The sequence below is a fragment of the Peromyscus eremicus genome, chromosome 4 (assembly GCF_949786415.1).
Source record: "Peromyscus eremicus chromosome 4, PerEre_H2_v1, whole genome shotgun sequence".
Lineage (NCBI taxonomy): Eukaryota > Metazoa > Chordata > Mammalia > Rodentia > Cricetidae > Peromyscus > Peromyscus eremicus.
This window is the reverse complement of record NC_081419.1, coordinates 14,608,815-14,629,449: the sequence shown is the minus strand read 5'-3', so window position 1 is coordinate 14,629,449 and position 20,635 is coordinate 14,608,815. Positions and strand designations below refer to the sequence as shown.

Here is a 20,635-nt window from a genome sequence, read left to right as displayed (position 1 = left end):
GCGCAGCCTAAATGCGTCATTTCCTGTTGATAGCGGAAAGGGGAAGTTAGTGGAGTGTACAGTTCTGGCCGGCGTGTGCAGTAATGCAGGTTCCGCAGCTACTTGTGCTTTTCGGCAGCCAGACTGGCACAGCCCAGGATGAGGCGGAGAGGCTGGGCCGCGAAGCCCGGCGCCGGCGGCTAGGTTGCCGCGTGCAGGCCCTGGACTCTTATGCGGTGGTGAGGCTCGGGTGTGACGGCGGAGACCCTCCACCGGACCTCGCGTCCTCCAACGGAGGACGTTAGAGTGCGGCCCTTCGGCCCCAGGCGGCTTTAGGGGAAAGGGTGGCTTGGCAGGAGGCTGAGGCCTGTGAAAGAGGAGGCCTGGTAGTCACTGGGAATAATTCTCCAAACACTTTACTGTTATCATAGATGAATGAGGGGGTGGGGAGCGGTGCAGGGAGGGGACTGATGAGGGCTGTCAGAGACCTTACACATACCCGTGTCTTGTCCTTGAGGCGAATCTCATTAGAGAGCCCCTGGTGATATTTGTTTGTGCGACCACAGGCCAAGGAGACCCTCCTGACAACATGAAGGTAAGGCTGGCCTGATGTGTACCCTCACCCCGTTTTCATTGCTGTGAGAGTCCCAAGATGCACAGGAAAGAGCTGCCCTTCAGTGCATGTTGTATATGAAAGGAGACTTTGAGAAATATTCTTTGAGTGGATCTGGGGAGAGAAATAGCTCTGAAGAGCTACTCAGTAGCCTTGATCTCTACTTTTTTAGCTATTTTGTTTGTTTTCCCAGACCTACATAGGAATCTGGTCTGAGTCATGTATTGAAGTTCAAGGTTTGTAACATTCAGAAAACATTCATTCTTTTTTTTTCCAAGCACATATATTCCTGGCATCATCTGGGACACAGAAGACACATTTCTCCTTCATGGAGCTCAGTGGTAAAAACAACAGGTTTAATGGCCAATTACCAGGAAAATACCAGATGTCAGATGTTCTGGGAGTGAGGGGGTCATGGAATTGGACACAACTTTTTGGAAGAAAGGAGCACACCTTTAATCCTAGCACTTGGGAGGCAGAGGCAGACAGAGCTCTGTGAGTTCCAGGCCACCCTGGTCTGCATAGTGACTTCCACGCTAGCCAGTGTTACATAGTGAGACCCTCTCCAAAATAAATAAATAAAAGGCAGGAGCAAGTGGTGGTGAAGGGCAGAAAGTTGAAGATTTCCCAGCCACAGACTGCTGGCAGAAAGAGGGAAGGAAGAAAGGTTCATTCAAAAAACCTGGGTGGTGAGCTTTCCGGTAGTGGCGCATGCCTTTAATCCCAGAACTGGGGAGGCAGAGGCAAGCAAATCTTTGTGAGTTCGAGGCCAGCCTGGTCTATAGAGTGAGATCCAGGGCAAGCACCAAAACTATACAGAGAAACCCTGTCTCAAAAAACAAACAAACAAAAAGCCTGGGTGGTCACAGTGAAACACGTGGGTTTAAGATGAAAGCTATAGAAACCATGGAAGTGACACAGTAGCTCTGTGCATTATAGCAAGACCACCACGTGTCTGCAGGTGGCAAGGACAAGGCTGGAGAATGCACCACCACAAGCCAAAGATGCTCACATCATTTGAGCTGGGTGGGACACAAGGCAGAATAAAGCATGCACGTTCCAGAGAGGCCAAAAAGATAGAGTCATCAGCGGGATCTAGGAGATGAGGAAGGGCAGAATCACAACACAGGAAACAGGATATACTCTAGTTCCACCTGTAGAGTGAGTGGATCAGGTTGGGCAGGTGCCAGAAGATATCCAGAGGAACTGCAGTTAGCTGTGTAGTAGTAGGAGGGTCTAACATAAGAGTCACTGTTGAAGCAGCCAAAACAAAATTGTGAAAAAAAAAAAAAAAATTCAAGCCCCTGTCTCCTCCAGGACTGCCATCTAGCGTGGTCATGGTCAGACAGGAGTTCCCCCTACCCAAAGGTCAGTAAGAAGGTAGGAGTCAGCCGGGTGGTGGTGGCACACACCTTTAATCCCACCACTCGGGAGGCAGAGGCAGGTGGATCTCTGAGTTCAAGGCCAGCCTGGGCTACAGAGTGAGTTCCAGGTTCCAGGACAGGCTCCAAAGCTACAGCGAGAAACTCTTGTCTTGAAAAACCAAAAACAAAAAAAAAAAAGGTAGGGGTCATGAGAGGGGTAGCAGCCATCAAAGGTGAGTTGAAGTAGAATAAAGACCAGTCTGGAGAGGTGTCCCAAGGGTCAGTGGTGATTGTTAAGGAGAGCAGTATATGTGGACAGAGACTATAGTCTCAAACACTGGAGAAGCTGAAGTAGGATCAGGAGTTCAAGGCTGCCCTCACCCACATGACAAAGTGTCTCAGTGTTCAAAAAATATCAACCAGATATGGTAGCATTCAGCTGTAATCTCAGCATTCCAGAGGTTGAAGCTGAAGGACTATTGAGTTTGAGGCCAGCCTCAAACTGGCCTCAAACAAAACTATGCCTTCAAAATAAAGAACTTAATAAAAATTAGCTAAGTGCCAAGGAGGTGAGTCGAGGGAATAGAGATCTCCCTCAGGTTTGAGGTGTTCTGGTCTATGGACAGATAAGGTACCCAGCACCCCCCACATAAGAGCAGGAGTCAGTAGTGTCTGACTCAATCACAACAGGAACTGGAAACCTTTGAAGAGGCTACAGATCCAAAGCCCAAAAAGTTCCTCAGCGACTTACTGACTGCTGAACAGGAAGGCCTTGGCCTCTCTGCCCTGATCTTTAAAACACACTGGAGTGTTTGGAAAATAACTTAGTCTCTGCCTATCCCCTGCTGGTGAAACCCACTGTAGGACAGGCATGTCTTAGAGCTTTTTCATCTGTTTCCAAGTACAAATAGGTCACACACATACACACACAGAGAAAATGAATGAATGAATGAACAAATGAATCTGCTGGAGTGAAGACTCCAGTGGAAGGTAAGTAATGAAAGGACAAGACTGCAGCCTGAGACAGCGACCACATGCCTACAAAGGGTCACTCACAGAATGTGGGTTTAACTATTGGGAACAAACAGCATGACCTGATGGCCAACAGGACAGAGGGCAGCAAGTAGGTAGCACTGGCTTCTCAGCAGTAGTCACCAAACTGGAAAGGTCAATGCAAACCCAGAGTTCAAGGGCATGAACCAGTAAGTCGACACCTTTAGAGAGTCAAGGCACACCTCATCTCCCTTTTTCACTCAGAAGACTTCAGTCAGAACTTCTGTCTGGCCCATCCCTTCTGAAGTGGACTGGCTGGCCCACCACTGCAGTAATAGAGAAGCAATTGGTGGGTGGTAAGTGAATTCACCCCTTAGACCAGAACAGGAAAAATAGTTTATTGAGTATACTGCAAGAGGGCATCAGGTTGCCCTAGTAACTAGATTACCACTTACAGCATGAGGCGTTGAGCTACAGGTCACCATTTATGAGAAGTACTTACACAGTTAGGGTAAGTTTTCTTTGTGTGCAGGTTCCTGGTCTGTAATTTGCACCATGCAAAGGAAAGGTATACTTTCTGGCCAATGTACACTTCTGGGCTCTAATGGTCTTCTACACCATCCTCTCCCTCCTGGGGCCTCAGACAGACAGACAGAAAACTGGCCTGAACGGGGGTCCTAACACGGTTTCCTATGGTTTACAGAACTTCTGGAGGTTCATATTCCGAAAGAGCCTGCTGTCCACCTCCCTCTGTCAAATGGACTTTGCTGTCCTAGGCCTCGGGGACTCCACATATGCCAAGTGAGTAGAGGGTGGACATGCTGGCCAGATAGGGATAGTTCTCAAGATCAAGCAAGAAATGAGACAGGCAGCTGAGCCCCCAAGTGCCCATCCACTATAGACCATGTGTCTCTGCACTGTGTTAGCTGATCAACCTTATCCACAGATAGCCCCTGGTAGGCACCCTAATCCTTATAAGGACTTGGCACAGAGGAGACCACAGTTGGAGAAGGAACAGGGTGGCAGAGTACCACCATGTAATTCAGGGCATGATGAAGCTCAGACCAGCCAGCATTACATTACAATACATGGTGAAGTTCAATGACATCCGATTTGTCCCTGTTCCTCACAGGTTCAAATCCTACTGTGAAGTGTTGAGAACTTGAAAAGAGCACTTAGATGGACAGCTTATCTTCAAGTGGCTTGTTAGACAGGAGACAGCTCATGAGTTTTCTCTTGCAGGGTTTTGTGCACGGCTGTGTCCCTATACAAGCACTGCTGTTTGCACCATTTATTTCATGGGGTGAGAATAAGGGATTTCTGCTCCAAGGTGCGACTGGATCGCTAGTACCTGGGATGAGCTCTTTGACCACTTCCTGTTTTCATGGGGCCTAGTATCATCCAGCATTGAGGGCCACTCCAGCACCATAAAAAGCTGTGTGCATCGCAGGGTTCTTAATCACTTCAGAGAAAAAGAACACACAGTGGAAGCTGGGCTTGATGGCCCACTCACCTGAGATGAGGACTGCCAGGGTCTCCAGGCCAGCCTGGGCCTCAGTGTGGGCCCCTATCTCACTAAACCAAGAATGGAAAATAGGAAGATGGGTGGCAGCATGGCCTTGCTCTGCTAGAGATTTTGCTCACTGGTAGTGTGTGGGTGCACAGAGCATGTGGGAGGTAGTCCAGCTATGGATGTGGTCTCCAAAAAGACAAGCTGGTGCAGGGACAAGTGTGTCTTTTACAGACCAAAGAAAGGAAATCCTCTTACAGGAAAACATGGTTATCTGTCCCTTTCCCCAGTCTCAAATGGTAACTGGAGGCCTGGCCAAAGAGTCCAGAGCCTTGGTCACTCCAGAAGTATGGGTTGATAAATAGTCTGTCCTCCACATGGCACCTTTTTGAGATCAGAACCTACCATTTGTTGTCCTTGTTGCTCCAATCTCTCATCCCCTGACTACTGAATACTCCCTCCTAGGATGCTGCCAGTGTGCACTGCTGAGGAAGAGTAACCCTTGAGGGAAGCCCTGTACTATTTGATCCGCCCAAGAGGTCAGCTAAACTACCTGTCCTCACTGTTGGTTATTCCAGCCAGTCTTGCTGTCTCCACAGGTTCAACTTCGTGGCCAAGAAGCTACACCGTAGGCTGCTGCAGCTAGGAGGCAGTGCCCTCCTGCCCCCATGTCTAGGTGATGACCAGCATGAGCTGGGGTAAGTGGTGGTTGCAGTGCCCCTCTCCAGCACCCCGTCTTGGCTCTGGCCAGCAGAGGCCAATGCCTGTGCTCTCTCCTAGGCCTGATGCTGCCATTGACCCCTGGCTAGGAGACCTTTGGAAGAAGATAATGGGTCTGTACCCAGTGCCCCTCGACTTTCCTGAGATCCCTCTTGGAGTCCCGTGAGTCTGCACCTTGGGTGTATGAGTACCCAGGGACTTTGAGCTGGTTAACACTCCCTCGAGGTATGGTTGGGTGGCCCTACACATCTGATATTTCCACTTTCCCCCACAGCTTGCCCTCCAAGTTCATCTTCCAGTTTCTTCAGGAGGTCCCCAGCGAAGGGGCTGAGGAGCCAAACATAGCCAGCTCAGCCCCTCAGAGACCCCCATCAGAGTTACAGCCCTTCCTGGCTCCTGTGGTCACCAACCAGAGGGTCACTGGCCCTCAACATTTCCAGGATGTTCGGCTGATTGAGTTTGACATTACAGACTCGAGTATCAGGTAAGGGGCCAAAGCCCTCAAGCAGTCAGGCAGGGTGCCCCCCGTGTTCCTAGGAAGCTGATGTGGTCAGGGAAAAAAAGGTAGGCAGTGGGTAGGGATTCAGAAGGGTCTCCCAGAGCCAAGGACTAGGCAGCTCGGTGGCTCAGATATCTCTACATACAGACCCCCAGCCCTCCCTGAATATTCACTTTCTTCCGTCTCCTTAGTCCCTTCACCCTCCTCCTGCCCCTCCCCTCAACCCCTTTGTCCTTCCCACACCACTTTCTCACACCTGGTGGCTTTCCCACATAGTTTTGCTGCTGGCGATGTCGTGTTAATTATGCCCTCTAACTCGGAGACCCACACCCAGCAGTTCTGCCAGTTGCTGCGCTTGGACCCCAATCAGTTTTTCATGCTTAAGCCACAGGAGCCAGGTGAGTATGGGAGATGCACCACCTCTTAAGGTCCAAGGCACCCCCTGATGTCCCTACCCACCAAGTCTCCATGGCATCCTTGCAGATGTCCATTGCCCACCAGGGCTGCCTCAGCCCTGCACTGTGTGGCATCTTGTGTCACAGTACTTGGACATTGCCAGCGTGCCCCGCCGTTCCTTCTTTGAACTCTTGGCTTGTCTTTCCCCACACGGGCTGGAGCGGGAGAAGCTGCTGGAATTCAGCTCTGCCAGAGGTCAGGAAGAGCTCTGGGAGTACTGTAATCGGCCCCGCAGGACCATCTTAGAGGTGGGCTAGTGGGCAGGTAGGTGGGTATGGGCCCTTGAGCCATAGCACCCCACCGCCATGCTAAGACTCTCTCTGTCCAGGTGCTGTGTGACTTTCCACACACGGCCGCTGCCATTCCTCCAGACTACCTTTTGGACCTTATCCCTCGGATCCGCCCACGGGCCTTCTCCATTGCTTCCTCCCTGCTGGTGAGAGACATTGAGTAGAACTGAAGACTGGCTGTGGGAAAGCTGGGACTGGACAGGGTGTTTGCAGACAGGGGCTGCCTTCTGAACAGGGACTGTTTCTCTACCAGGGACTGTCCCTGGGTGGGGTTGGTAGCAGGTAGGAGTGGTTTAGCAGGGCAAGGCCCTCACTGTGCCCCTAGGCTCATCCCAGGAGGCTACAGATTCTTGTGGCTGTGGTACAGTACCAGACTCGCCTCAAGGAGCCCCGCCGTGGCCTCTGCTCTTCCTGGCTAGCATCTCTGAATCCTGAGCAAGGTAATGCATATTTCTGGGGGTGGGAGAGGCCTCAAGCTCCTGCTTCCCCTGTGCCTCCTGCCAGGAGCTCAAGCCCCACCAGTGAGCACCTCAACCTTGTCTTTTGACCTCCTTCATGCCATCTCCCTTCTGCAACAGGACCTGTCCGGGTCCCTCTATGGGTGCGGCCTGGGAGCTTCGCGTTCCCAGAGACACCAGACACACCCATTATCATGGTGGGGCCTGGAACTGGTGTGGCCCCCTTCCGAGCAGCCATTCAAGAGCGAGTGGCCCACGGCCAAACTGGTGAGTACAGGAGACCCGGGGCAGTGTGACCACTGAGACTGGTCTGGCTGAATCCCTGTATCCAGACGGGGGGCCACCCTCTGTACCCCAGGAAACGTCTTGTTCTTTGGCTGCCGCCAGCGGGATCAGGACTTCTACTGGCAGACTGAGTGGCAGGAGCTAGAGAAGAAGGGCTGCCTGGCCCTGGTTACAGCCTTCTCCCGGGAGCAGGTGAGTAGGCTCACGGCAGACGGGGCAGGAGTCTGGGTGGCTGAAACTCAACCTCTGACACCTGCAGGAGCAGAAGGTCTATGTGCAGCACCGGCTCCGAGAGCGGGGGCCACTTGTCTGGGAGCTGCTGGATCGCCAGGGTGCCTACTTCTACCTAGCAGGGTAAGCCAACGTGGGAGTGTAGAGGAGTGCACCAGCCTTCAGAGGTGGGAAGTGGGGGTTGGGGCCACAGGATCACTGAGCTTTCTGAGGCTTGCCCCTCCAGCAATGCTAAGTATATGCCTACGGACGTTGCGGAAGCCCTGACATCCATTTTTCAAGAAGAAGGACAACTCTCCAACCAAGACGCCGCTGCCTACCTTGCCAGGCTCCAGCAGACACTACGCTTCCAGACTGAGACCTGGGCCTGAGGAGCCGCTTGCTAGCTCACATGAACAGCTGCACTGGAGAACCTGCTGGAGTCTGGGGGGCCCATTGTTACTGCCTATCCTCTGATCCCAGAACACTTGTTAGACCCGTGGTGGAGCTTCTTGGCACCAGCTGACTAGGAGGGCACTCTGCATACAGCCAAACTCCACGGAACCCAGCGTTCCACCACACTTAGCCCCAACCCCAGTGTAAGTCCTGGTTTCCTCTCCGTCCCTTCCACTGTGCCCCAGATCTGCACTGTGCTCCATACCACCAGGGTCCTGCTGAGGCCTCCAAGAGGCCTGGAGTCCTGTGAGGGCCGCGCTGCCCCTCTGCTCTGGTGCTATTTCCATTCACCCCACAGCATCTGTGGGGCTCAGGTGAGAGGCCTCCCAGGGGCTAAGTCTTCTGAGCATTGAGAATATGAAAGTCAGTCTGTCTTCAGGTCCTTAAACATCTTCAGTAAACTGCCTGGGTAGCTACTCCTGCTTCTTTGCTTCTCCTAGATCTGAGGGTAGTGGGTGGGACATGGATGATGTGTATCTGCTAGTGGTGGCCAGAGACCTTTCCAGGGCATGTGCACAGGCTGTGTACACATATGTCCTTGTTAGTTACCTGTGCTTGAGTCACACTACACCTGGGTGTGTGGTGTGTAAGTTCCTGCTGGTGTCCCCTTTGAGTTAGAGGGCAAGCCTTGGCTCTGTCTGATCTTAAACCTTAACAGCTCAGCCAAGGTCATGCCCTGTTTGATGGCCAAACAGGCCCAGAGAGCCATTGGAAAGTCCCAGCCAAGTGCTAGAACACACTATTCTTTCCTTCCCAAAGAGCTAGAAGAATGAGCAGGTGGAGGGGGCGTGATACAAGTTGGCCCGCCCATGGGCAGGGCCTCTACCCCTGGAAAGAGAAACCCTGTTGGAGGAGTCAGACAGGTCCGAGGGCAGCTGGGAGGTGAGGAACCTCTGTTTTGTCCGACAACTGCTGGAACAGAGACCAGGCCTGGCCAGTACCACTCTTAGGCTTGGGATACCAGGAGCTGATGACGCTGCAGGGATCCAAGTGAAGTTTACTTCCAGTGGGGTCAGCAAGCCCAAAGGTGTATCAGAAGGTCAGTGCTCCAGTGACCGGAGACCAAGCTCTGCCTGGCTCCTGAGGGCCACCTAACCTTCTGCTGTCACCCTGGAGTCGCAATCCACCCATCCCGATTTCTGTTCTGGTGGTTCAACCCTGGGGCCTGATGACACCAGCTCTGCACCCACCACTTCACCTCGTGCCTCTTTGAGTCCTGAGCTCCTGGACCCACTGTGCCAGCTACCAGCAGATGAAGAAGATAATCTCATGGCCCTCCAAGGTGCCAGGACTTCAGACAGTAAGCCTGAACTGGGGGCCAGAGATCCAACTGGTGCCTGGGCCCTGTCAACTATGGAGGAGCAGGAAGAGGGTGAGGGACAGGTAGAGGAGGAATGCCCCATCTGCACTGAGCCTTACGGGCCTGATGAACACCACCCGGCCTTGCTGAACTGTGGTCACAGCCTGTGTGTGGGCTGCCTGCACCAGCTGTTAGGCATGACCCCCAGAGCTGACCTGGGCCGTGTGTGCTGTCCACTGTGTCGTCAGAAGACACCCATGCTAGAGTGGGAGATCTGTCAGCTGCAGGAGGAACTGCTTAGAGCTGATGGACCCCAGCGCCCAGTGCCCGCTGCATCCACCACGCCCCTGCGCCCTGGCCCTGGGCCTTGGGGATCCTTAGAACACCGCTACCGGCTACGTTTCCTGGCAGGGCCTGTGGGAGGCCGGAGCTGCCTCCCCTTCCTACCCTGTCCTCCCAGCCTAGGTACCTGGCTGTGGACACTGCGAGAACGTGGCCCATGTGCCCGCCGTCTGTCACTGCTGAGCCTGCTGGCATTAGAACTGCTGGGGCTGGTGCTCATCTTCATGCCACTCATGTTACTAGGAGTGTTCTTCATGCTCCTAGACCGTTCCGGCCGCTAAGCAGAGCCTAGGATGTTGGCCAAGTTTTGAAGCCCATGCTCAGAGTCTGGTAATCAGCAAAGACTTGCTATCACCAGTCCCAAGACCAGGCCTGCCCAAGCACCTGAGCCAGCCCGAGTGCTTACACACCCCTGCAGCCCAGATAGTGTCTAAAGCCAAGGACACTAAGCCAAGGACAGCCTCTGAAGGAGATTGGCCCAACAAGAAGGGCTGTGAACAGAATCCCATGTGCTCGCCATGGACAAGCACTTTGCTAGCCACAGGCATTGGCTGGGTCGTAACACCAGCTCCTGAGGTCCAGCTGGTGAGGGTGAACACAAATGTGAACAGAGATCTAGCAGTAATTATTTATAGAAGGCAAGGGCTGCAGGACCCTCACCTGTTCTAGACAGAGGTTGGGGGGTGTCCCTGAAGGCCACCATAGCTAGCAGGAGAGGCCTGCACTGCACAAACCCAGCCTTCAAAAGCTCACCCAACCTAAGACCCTCACCAAACAGGGTAGCCCAGAGCACCTGGGATCAACATTGGCTTTGTCCTGCAAGGACCAAAGTTCAATCCAGACCCTGAAGCCTGCAAATGCCCAGGGTCCAGCTCTGTTTCTAATTGACTGCAATTCATGTCACAGGACCAGGAGCCCTCACTTGGGAGATGAAGACAAAGGTCAGCCCACCTCATGGCTTACTAGTGACACAGTGCAAGGTGGTGGGATATTTCGGTCTCTATCCAGCATAAGAATGGCTCAATAAACAGTTGCTACTGATGCCATTGTTACCAGTCTTCATTACTCCATCTCTGCCATCCAGGCAGCTCTCCTCAGCCTTCAGTGGTACCTGCTCCAATCACAGGCAGACCAGAGCCACACAGCAGCCTGCTGGGTCCTTGTCCCTGCCATGACCTCAGCCAGCTGTAAGCCTCTACTCATGCTATCCAAAGGCCATTTCCACACATCCTTGGCCAGAGGAAAGGTACTTCTCCGGGGGGAGAGGGGTAAGATCTCGCTGTGTAACCCATGCTGACCTCACCATCCTCCTGCCTTAGCTTCCCGAGTGCTGGGATTCGCAGTGAGCATCACCACACACAGCTGAAGGTTCTGTCTGCCTAGCTGGGTCACAGCCCCATGTGCCACAACTAGCAGTCTTTTGCACCAATGTGTTCACAGCTAGTCCCAGGCCTCCTGAGCAGTACACTTGGCCCAGCTTGGCCTTCAACAAGCAGAGCCGGCCAGCCTTGAATGGAGCTGGGCTGCCCTAATTAGACCCTGTCTGGGCTACAGCCTGGGAACCTACCCTGGGCCCAGGCCTGGGCAGAGCCCACAGGGGTAAGCTTCAATCAGTGGACAAGTGCAAACTTTGGCAAAGAGTTTTAATGGCAAAGTTGGCTGCAGCGACAATGCCACGCAGGGTAGGGCCAGAAGCCACAGTGGGCGAGAAAGGGTCAGCGGGCAACAGGACAGGGCCAGTTCCCTGAAGAAGCGGCGAGCAAGGTCCGGCAGGCAGTAGTGGGCAGGTGGACACTACATGATGGAACAGGCTGACAGTGGGTTCCGCACATGGCAGGTGCATGCAGCCCCACAGTACTGCCGGAAGGTCTGGTAGCAGCTGCCTTCAGACTCACCCCCCCACTGGCCACCGGATGGGGCAGTCAGGGCTTCAGGTGGCAAACGGCTGAGGATGGACGTGTTGACAGCCAGTGCAGCCAGGCCATAGTCAGTGAAGAGCACAGTCTCACGGTGGCAGGTGGGACATGAGATAAACTTGTACTTGGGGCAAGACTCGTAAAGAATCTGCAGGCACTGCTCACACACAGAGTGCAGGCAAGACAGCACACGGGGCCGCCGCTGAGTGACGTTGTATGTGTGCCCACAGGTGGGGCATTCCAGGGGCTCACCTGCTACCGAGGGCCCAGATGATGAAGGTGCAGAGGCTGTTGGGCCAGGTCGAATCACATATTGATTTACAATGACCTCATCCACTGGTGCCACCCGGGGGAAGCCCAATTCAGAACTGCCTTTGCGGGGCCGCCTTGGCAAGGGTGGAGTGTGGGGTGCTCCTTCCAAGGTAGGCATGTCCCCCCCACATGCCTGGTTGACAATGATCTCTGTATCTGAGGGCCAAGCACGCTTGGGTGCCAGCGTGGGAGTGGGCCTGGGTGCAGGTGGGAAGCAGGGGGTGGCCGCCGGGAGCTCAGGGAACTTTTCAGGGTGGACAATCTTCATGGCCTCCATTTTGAGGATGACATGGGGGCCTTTCAGGCAGGACATGAGGAGGCCCGGCCATCCACTGCCCACCTCGGGCCCAGGGTCAGCTGGCATCCGGCTCTCTACAGTCAGACCGGACGTTGGCACAGGTGGGGGTGTCGGGTGGGGCCGTGGGGGAAGAGAAGGGGCTGCATCCTGGTCCTGCCAGGCCTGGTGAGGACCCCGGTTACTCCGTGGACTGCAAGGGGCAGCGGGTGACAGGTTGGGGGGCAGGGCCCCCCCCAGTGGCCACAATGGCTTATCTGGTTCAGTCCGAAGAGGAGGAGGAAGAGGAGGGGGAGGGGGAAGCAGGCGGGGGCAAGGGGGTATGGGAGGCTGTCTTGGGCTGTGGGGCTCACCCAGCGGCTCACCCAGGGTCTCTGTCTGCTGAGGCTGGCAAGGGGGCGTGGAGGGGCCTCCTCCTGCAGCAGAGGTCAGCAGTCCCTGGGCCGGGACATCTGGGCAGGCAGGGGCTAGGTGGGCCCCATGGCTCCAGGACAGGGCGCCCAGGGAAGGCAGCTAGCCTGTTCCCTGGCTGCCGGAGGACCTGGGCTGCAGGCTCCGCGGCAACAGCAATGGAGAGGCCTGCACCAGGCCCGAGCTGCGGGTGAGAGACAGCGTGAGGGCAGCACGGGGCCCACCTCACTTTCACCCTCACCCCCACCCTGCACAAAGGACAGGGTGCCCGACCTCTGACCCTGACCTCATCCGTGGGATGCAAGCCTTCACGGAATTCTGAACCCAACCCCCTCCCCAGCATGCCCTCCGAGGCCAGATTCACGGTCCGGAGGACTGACCCTAGGAGAGTAGGAAGGAATGATGCGTCTGACCCCCGCCCCTCCCCCCCAGCTCACCTGCCCCAGCCTGGCGTTCCCTGGCTGCGCCGCCGCAGCAGCAGAGGTTGTCTCAAAGGCAGGCCCGGATGCGGCGCTCGCACCTTGGCTCTCCCGCTCTAGCGGCTCCGCTAGCTCCCGCGGCTCCAGAGGCGACCTCGGGCGATGGCGGGCGAAGGCGGCACCCAGGGGCGCGAGCGCTGGTGCTGGACGCAAGGCTCGGCGCGGCGGCAGCGGCGGCGGCGGCGGCGGCGGCGACAGCGGCGACGACGGCAGCGGCAGGTGCGTGCGGAGCGTGGCGCGTTCTGCGGCGGAGGCGCGGGGACCGCAGTGCGCGCGGCGCCCGCCCGCGCCCGCAGCGCCACCCCCCGTCTGGGGACCCGCGCGGGGTCCACGGGGCGGGGCCAGTCTCCTAGCCGCCCCTCGATCCACTCCTGGCCTGGCGTCTGCTCCCAGGGTCGACCTCCCAGCTAGCTACAGGGAGATCAGGATCCCCGTGTCGCCAACGTTCCCTTCCTTCTTGGCTGACACTCCGAGGGGCCAAACCCTCCGCCGAATTTTCTAAGGGAAACCTTCACTTTTTACTCCCTCACGTATTGAGCCTCACAATGCCCGAGCAGGGGTCCTAGCGGTCCACCAGTGTCTCGTCTACCTTTCGAGCTCAGAAGGGGCAGGGTCCTTTCACTCCAAACCTCGACACACCCCCTGGGTGAACGCCCGGAGTTTTCCAACTCACTGACGTAGCCACACTGCACCCAGGACTCATCAACTCAAAAAGGGCGATATGACAGTAAAAGGGATAAAGGGTTAAGCGGATACCAGAGGAGTGGACAGAGGGGACTGGGGCAGTCACAAGGAGGCTCAGCCGGTGCACTGACCGGAGGTGGAGGGTTGGAAATACCTGGACAGGCTGGCAGTCCACGGGTTGGGTGGAGGGCCCACTGAGCACACCTGCCTAGGGTGGAGTAGCCCTTTCTTGTATCGCATCAGGTCAGCACGTGCTTCTATGTCTCACAGTTCTGTGCTAAACTGACCCCACCCAGCAGAGGCCCCATTCCTCCTCCTACCTGGTCCTCTTCTACCTGGACTACACCTTTGCCTCAGGGGAGCCCTCCATGAGGAAAGGACAAAGGACACGCTGGTGACCGAGTGTCTACGTGTTTAGAGTGCCATTCTGTACTATCTCATGGCCGCCATGCAGCATGGTGGCATACCTGTGACCAACACGGAGTCCTGTGCCTGACTCTGGACAACCCAGATTTTCTTCAGGCCACAGTCCCTCTCTGTACAATCCAGACGGAGGGAACAGTGTTCCTGGGGAGCCAAAACTGGGCCAGAATTTACAGCTCTATGGAACCAAGGGCGCACATCAGGGCTCCTTCAAGCAAGACCAGGTGAGAGAAGGGGTCAGGTGCGGGGGTGTGGAGGGGAGGCGTCTCGTGGGATCCTGGCATCATGCTGGGGTAACTCAGGTAGCTGTGGCCAGAAAAAGGAATGGGCCCACCCTTTCCGGGAGGGCTCTGCTCACTTACCCACCCACTCCGCCCGCGCGCAAGGCCACCTACGGCCCCACCCTTTGCCCAAGGTCCCGCCCCGTGAAATGAAGCCACGCCCCGTGGTAGAATAAGCTTCCCGCCGCACCTCCCCCGTCCCAGCCGCCTTTCTGAGCTGAGCGGAGCAAGCCAAGGATCCATCCAAACCGGGTCTTTTGGGAAACCCTGGAGCGCGAAGGCTTCTGGGGAATTAAGTTTCCACTGGGCACCTCGGCCGGATTTACGCATGCTCGCGGCTAGGGGCGGAGTCTACAGGGGCAGTGGGCAAGGTTAAGGGTTCTTACGTAGAGAGCTCCGTTTTCCACCTCTTAAGCGTGTTTCCCCCAGACCCATTTCCTTCTACTTGCTAAGTTGCTCAACCTGCCTGACTGGTTCTAAGCAGGCTACTCAGTCACCCTGGCTTGCAGTCCCTGCCCTACTTGGTGTCTCCTTCCTGGTGTTTTCCGGAGTGGGGTCCAAGCCGTCCCACTGCAGTGTAGACCCAGAGGAGCCCACTGGCTGGCCCATAAACTTGCAACTATTGCCCCCCACCTCGAGCCCCACGGTCATTCTTCATGTCCCCTATGGGCGAGGAGGTGAAGCTACTAAAGCAGAGGGGTGCCAGGGCCAAGAATGGGTGCGGGGGACAGAAAACTTTGGGGAGCTTCACCCCAACTCACCAACACAGGGAAACTGCAGTTTTAGAAACAAGCTGAAAATGTCACTTGTGTCTGATGTCCATGTAACTGTAAGATAAGTAAAGTGTGTCTACAAAGTTGTGTCAAACTTTTTTTTTAATTAGGAAAGTGGACAATCCTGTAAGCAGTCTCAAGCATCCCGGTATCTGCTGGGTCTGGGCAGCAGGTGGCAAGGAGGAACTCTGACAGTAGCTGTAGAGGTGTGAGCAATGGCTGGGTAACCCCAGCCCCTCTGAAGGCCCCAGAATCTGAAGGCCTGCCTCCACTTCCTTTCTGGGGCCATGACCCAAGGAGGTAAAGCACGCTCAGATGAATCGTGATTGAGTCACCCCAGATTGGCAAATGCCCCTTAGAGCCCAAACCTTGGCCTCCACCCATCTGGGAATGAGGGGTGACTGGCTGCTGTGCTCCAGTTGCTAAGGCCCTTGGGATCTTGAGAACCCCATCTTTGAGCTCCGCCCCAAGGCCCCACCCCTCTCTAGGAGGGAAAAGGCACCGCTGGTAGCTCTACTCACAGGCACTGGGACCTGGAGCTGGAGGACTAGAAGTCACGCTGCTGTTGCTGGCTGCAGGTGAGTCCTTGGCCCAGTGACTGACCTGACTGAGAGGTGCCTTCCCGACAGCCCCTACTCTCCCTTGGACCAACTCACCTGTGTCTCCTAGGCTTTTATCCCCATTCCCAGCTGCATCCAGGAGCATTTCTTGGATACTTGGTGGAGGGTGGCAACGGGGTACTTGGGTCTACCTCCAAGACACAGAGACCTTGCATATATTCTGATGTCTCCACATCTGCACAGAGTGATGTGGCTCTTTACAAGGCAGACTCCTCCTAAATGGGCGTCTTCTCGGGCTATAGGCTCTCAAGCAGCTTTTCTCTTCCCTGAGTCCATATATGTGTCTCTGCTCACCCCTGCAGCTTGGGCCATGGACCCCCATGAGATGGTTGTGAAGAATCCATACGCTCACATCAGCATCCCTCGGGCTCACCTGCGGTCTGACCTGGGGCAGCAGTCAGAGGAGGGTCCCTCTTCATCTTCCTCCTCGGAGAGTCAGCCTCTGCCTTCAGGAACCTGCGCCCCAGAGCCAGCAGGCCTCTTGCAGACTACTGAAGCCCCAGGGCCCAAGGGTATCAAGGGCACCAAAGGCACTGCTCCTGAGCAGAACCAACAGACCTGGCAGTCACCCTGCAATCCCTACAGCAGTGGGCAGCGTCCATCAGGACTGACTTATGCTGGCCTGCCGCCTGTGGGCCGTGGCGACGACATTGCCCACCACTGCTGCTGCTTCCCTTGCTGCTCCTGCTGCCACTGTCCACGATTCTGCCGCTGTCACAGCTGTTGCTGTGTTGTCTCCTAGCCTGACTATCCAACCTCTGGGGCTGTGGGGCCCAGGCCTCTGCTCAATGCCAAAGTGTTGCTGGACATCAGGAGCGGCCATGGGCATGGGCATCAGCCACTTCTTGCCCTGGACGGGGGAGCCTGTCCACCAGGAAGGCTCAGCGGGTGCCCTCTGGAATACGGTCCCAGCCACTAGCCATGTTGGCAGCAATAGGGACACTCTTCACTTCCTACGAGACTTGGGCAATAAAGCAGGGTGAGCAGTGTGCCGATGACTCCTTTTTTACCAGGGTTCCATTTGGGAGAGGGTCCTAGTCTGGGCAACTATTTTTGTCCTCAACATACACAAATACAACCTCCCTAGTAGGCTCCCAGACTCTGTGGGACCTTCCAGAGACTGGAAAGCCACTGCCTCATGACCACCATAGTTTAGGGGCCTTGCAGGTCTCAGCCCACCCAGGGGCTTGTAGGTGGTAATATGTCTCCTGCCCTGGGCCAGTTCCCTGGTCTCCCTAAGGCTAAAGCTGAGATCGTAAACAAGGTTAACCCTGAGTCACAAGGCAGGAGGTGCCATACTTGCCACTGTGGGGGGCCCCAAGAAAATACTCTGAGGGAGGATCAGACTGGAGGTCTGTTGGTGGGTGGGGCTGATGTTAGCAGGTTTCAGGGAGTGGGAGCTCAGGATCCAGGGCCCGGAACCCAGCCCTGCCCAATGTGAGTCACCTCCAAGTCTCAGCCAGAGCATGTTTCTGGTTTCCCACAAAAGATAATTCCTACAGTCCAGAGCTCTGCTGTTTAACCTATTTCGAGTGATATGTACCAGGCCTTGAAGGGCTGAGGGGAGTGTTCCCTTCTTGTCTGTCCAAGCAGTGTAAGATGCCTGCTGGGAGCCATGCATGAGATGCCAGCGTAGGGAGTGTGCAAGGAGGTCAGCTCTGGGCAGCCAGGTGTTTCCGGGGCAGGGCAGAGCCACGGCACCACGTGAAGAGGGAGGAAGAGCTAGCCTCACAAGACAAACGAGTCCTCCTGAAGTTGGCCCTCCCCTGATGCAGAGACGGGTCATATTAGCGGGCAGGCTAGATGTGTAGTGTGTAGAAGTCTCCAGGTATGGGCAGATAGGTCATTGCCCTGACTCTCATCTCCAAGCTCCTTGTCCCCTGTTTCAGTGAGGGCCAGCACAGGAACCCTTTGGACCAGTCTTAAAGGCACACTGCCAAGCAGGTGGGTAAAAGTGAGTGAGGAGGCTTGCTCCTTGGCTTTCTCCTAGCAACCCTGTGTGCAGTTCTAGGGGTCCTATCGGTCTGTCCCAACACAACTGAGTCTCCCTAGTTCTGCGCTCTCTCCAGGCCTCATCACAGGGAAAACTGATCCCACCTCCCTGAGCTGTCTCCCTGGATCATTGCAAAGACTGAGGGTCAGATAGGCAGTCAACTGGGAGGTGCTTAGGATGGGGGGGTGTGGGGGGGGTGTTGGGGGGAGCATCTGGGATGATGGTTGTGTGAGGGAGATCAGCACACATTTTGTTCGAGTGCCACCTCAGGGCCGAGGGGTGGGCTACTGCCTGTGACATTACAGGATCGACCTAGTCTAGATAGGGAGGAAGGTGATCCTGAGAAGTACCACAAATTAACAAGACTATGCACCCTACCATGGAGCTGGTAGGGGGTGGGGGCAGGTTCCCTGGGAGGTGGTGTGAGCAGAGCCAGAAGAGTGGGCATCCCTCAGGCCAAAGCAGGAAAACATGCCAATCAGATGAGAGGGGTGAGGGGGCTTGATGGTATGAGAGAACGGGAAGGCATAAATGCTGAGGACTTCTAAGGTGGAGAAAGACAAAGCTGGGTCTCCAGGAGTTACCAGGGGGCGGGGGCGGGTGGGGGGGAGGAGTGGTCTGAGCAGCATCCGTTCTGCAGGGGGCTGGCTCACCTTATCTCCGGCCCAGTGGGTGGTGCATCAGATCCTGTTGCAGGCGCTTTGTAGCTGAAAGGGGAGCCCTACTCTCACTTGATGCAGCCACCACCTGCCTCCTGCCGCCTTGCCTGTGTGGTCAGTAATGCGAGCCCGAGGAGGGAGCCATGAGGTGTCCCGGGTCCCCACCCCCTTCTCCAGAAATCCTCTAGCTGGGAATATCTTTCTGGTGGAGTGGATGCAGGTAAGAGAAGCCTGGGGTTCAGGAAGGCTCGGGGTGGGGGGCAAGCAGGAGGGGCCGTGGATGGGTCTCAGCAGGGGGATAGGGTGCTGTTTCAGCCAATGGCCACAGAAACAAGAGATATGCCCAGACTTGGTATGCTCAAGGCCACCATCTTCCTCCAGGTGTGCAGACACTTATTGTCTGTCCCATAGCCCCGTCTTCTGTCTTCTGGGGGACAGCATGGACCAAAACATCACATAGATGGGCAGAGGTGGACTGTGGCTTGTGCTGTTGCCCTGTTGGTTCCTTCATACTTTCCCTAGGATGCTGCAGCCTGAAGGCCCCCAAGCCTTGGAGGAAGGGGCAGCCCTGACCGCCCCACGGAATGACTGCGTCATCTGCTACTCTGCCTATGACCTGTCAGTACACTTGCCTCGCCGCCTCTACTGTGGCCACACCTTCTGCCAGGCATGCATGCGGCGGCTGGACACCCCAGCCCACGAACAACACTGGATCCCCTGCCCACAGTGCCGTCAAAGTACCCCTATGCCCCGAGGAGGGGTGACCATGTTGGACCTGGACCTAGCTGCCTTTTTGGCAGTCAAAGCTGAACGGGAACCATCAAGAGTAGAACCCAGGTCCTCTGTCCCCCTCAAAGTCAGCGCCACCATCACTCAGCAGCCAGCCGAATTCTACCCCACCTTGCGCCCCCAACCCCACTTTCCCCAGCCTGGATGCTGTTGCTGTGGCTGGGGAAGACTGTGCTGGTATCCCCCTGGGAACGCTGAGGTCTGAATTCTGGCTCTCTCCACCTCCACAAAGGAAATTGTGCTAGCAGCTTGCCTGCCTTGGAGCCACTGATCATACACAGTGCATACAGAACAGCTTGCTAGCAGGGCATCCTTCTTATAGTCCTGCGTGACCCAACATAGTGGTATCACCCTGACCAGGGACAGCTCAGGCTATAGCCTAAGGTCAGAGTCAATGGCCATCGTGCCACAGTAGGCTGGTGACCTCCCATTATACTTGTCTAGATTCCCATACCCCAAACTGGCCTGACTTTGTTTGGCCAGCCAACATTCTGCTGTCTACGTCACCTGTAAACCCAGGACTTAGCATAGAGAATGGCTCCTGAGAGTCTGTGGGGATGAGCGCAGGGGCCTGGACAGGGTCAGGCTATGGCTGCACATGAGTGGCTGCCCTCAGAGCGGTTCTTCCTCTTTGTAAGCATCCAGAGGTATGAGGCAGGAGGGAGGGCAGGTTACCTCCTGGAGTCTTATGTATTTCATCTATTCCACAGTGGTCACTGAGCTCCTGCCATGAGCCGGACGCTGTTCCGAGAGGGTCTGCTGCATCATAAAGCTACCTCTTTGACAGGCATCAAAGAAGGGTGCCATAGAGAGCCAGCTCTGACAAGGGTCTCACCTGAGGTCTCACAGCTCATTATCCTAATTCAAGACTCCCAGCCTCCTCCCACCTCTGGTGGCCCTAACACAGACCTTCTGTAGATGCCCTAGGTTAAAAATTACTGACAACCCCCAGGCCAAAGCTGTAAACCTCCATCCCTCTAGGAAGGAGCTGTATTCAGGAGCCCCTGGGAGGGGCCTCCTGGGGAGTGGTTGTAGGATGGGGAGGAAAGAGAATTTGCTGAATAGACATTGGGAAGACTCCTTCACTGGGCAAAGTCCCTCAAGCACCCAGGGACAGAGCTGGGCAGTGAGCAGAGCAGGGTGCTGGAGCTTGCAGGGCCCCTAGGGAAACAGCGTGCAGGGGAGGGCCTAGTCCCCATCCCAGGGGCTGGAAGGGAGCTGACCCATTAAGAGAGCACATTTCACATGCACGTGGGCACAGAACAGCCCTCATGTGGGAAAAGACACTCGGATAGGATTCAGGCGATGAGCCCTGTGGGATGGGGAAGGGCTCGGCCCTCCCCCTCCGTCTCTGCAGATAGGCCCACCTGCTGGCCTCCACAGAAAGCCCCTCAGGATGTAGCCCTACCCTTAAACTCAGATTTGAATCTGCTGTCCTGAGAGCCTGGGTACCTCCTCAGGCCACCTGAGGAAACCCGTCTTCCACACCCACCTGGTGCAAAGGGCTGCCCTCTCATCTGGGTCA

At 55.8% G+C, this 20,635-nt stretch overlaps 5 protein-coding genes across 9 annotated transcripts; 4 read left to right on the top strand and 1 right to left on the bottom strand.

Moving 5' to 3' along the window:
* Positions 1-38: 38 nt before the first annotated feature.
* On the top strand, positions 39-8,249 carry Ndor1 (NADPH dependent diflavin oxidoreductase 1). Of its 5 annotated transcripts, none has more exons than XM_059260276.1 (14): positions 39-218; positions 497-574; positions 3,653-3,750; positions 5,059-5,157; positions 5,240-5,341; positions 5,454-5,663; positions 5,955-6,076; positions 6,162-6,382; positions 6,463-6,570; positions 6,750-6,864; positions 7,003-7,149; positions 7,241-7,359; positions 7,427-7,521; positions 7,625-8,249. In XM_059260276.1, exons 1-14 carry the CDS (start codon positions 84-86, stop codon positions 7,767-7,769), a joined length of 1,794 nt encoding a protein of 597 aa, XP_059116259.1. In that variant the 5' UTR covers positions 39-83; the 3' UTR covers positions 7,770-8,249. The 5 variants fall into 5 exon arrangements, 4 of the variants coding, with proteins under 4 accessions (XP_059116259.1, XP_059116262.1, XP_059116260.1 ...); XM_059260279.1 differs by having other exon boundaries at positions 132-218; positions 546-574; XM_059260277.1 differs by lacking the exon at positions 39-218 and adding an exon at positions 244-365.
* A 689-nt stretch (positions 8,250-8,938) lies between these two features.
* LOC131909028 (RING finger protein 225) lies at positions 8,939-10,516 on the top strand. The gene has a single exon (XM_059260280.1). The coding sequence runs from the start codon at positions 9,103-9,105 to the stop codon at positions 9,754-9,756; it is 654 nt and encodes a 217-aa protein (XP_059116263.1). The 5' UTR covers positions 8,939-9,102; the 3' UTR covers positions 9,757-10,516.
* A 588-nt stretch (positions 10,517-11,104) lies between these two features.
* Rnf208 (ring finger protein 208) lies at positions 11,105-13,036 on the bottom strand. The gene is made up of 2 exons (XM_059259094.1): positions 12,847-13,036; positions 11,105-12,593 (listed from the first exon to the last, which is right to left on the bottom strand). The coding sequence occupies exon 2, from the start codon at positions 12,065-12,067 to the stop codon at positions 11,270-11,272; it is 798 nt and encodes a 265-aa protein (XP_059115077.1). The 5' UTR covers positions 12,068-12,593; positions 12,847-13,036; the 3' UTR covers positions 11,105-11,269.
* A 167-nt stretch (positions 13,037-13,203) lies between these two features.
* Positions 13,204-16,658, top strand: Cysrt1 (cysteine rich tail 1). The gene is made up of 2 exons (XM_059259092.1): positions 13,204-15,627; positions 15,972-16,658. The coding sequence occupies exon 2, from the start codon at positions 15,980-15,982 to the stop codon at positions 16,409-16,411; it is 432 nt and encodes a 143-aa protein (XP_059115075.1). The 5' UTR covers positions 13,204-15,627; positions 15,972-15,979; the 3' UTR covers positions 16,412-16,658.
* Positions 16,659-18,844: 2,186 nt separating this feature from the next.
* Positions 18,845-19,321, top strand: Rnf224 (ring finger protein 224). Its single transcript, XM_059259091.1, has one exon. It carries the CDS (start codon positions 18,845-18,847, stop codon positions 19,313-19,315), a length of 471 nt encoding a protein of 156 aa, XP_059115074.1. The 3' UTR covers positions 19,316-19,321.
* Positions 19,322-20,635: the final 1,314 nt, after the last annotated feature.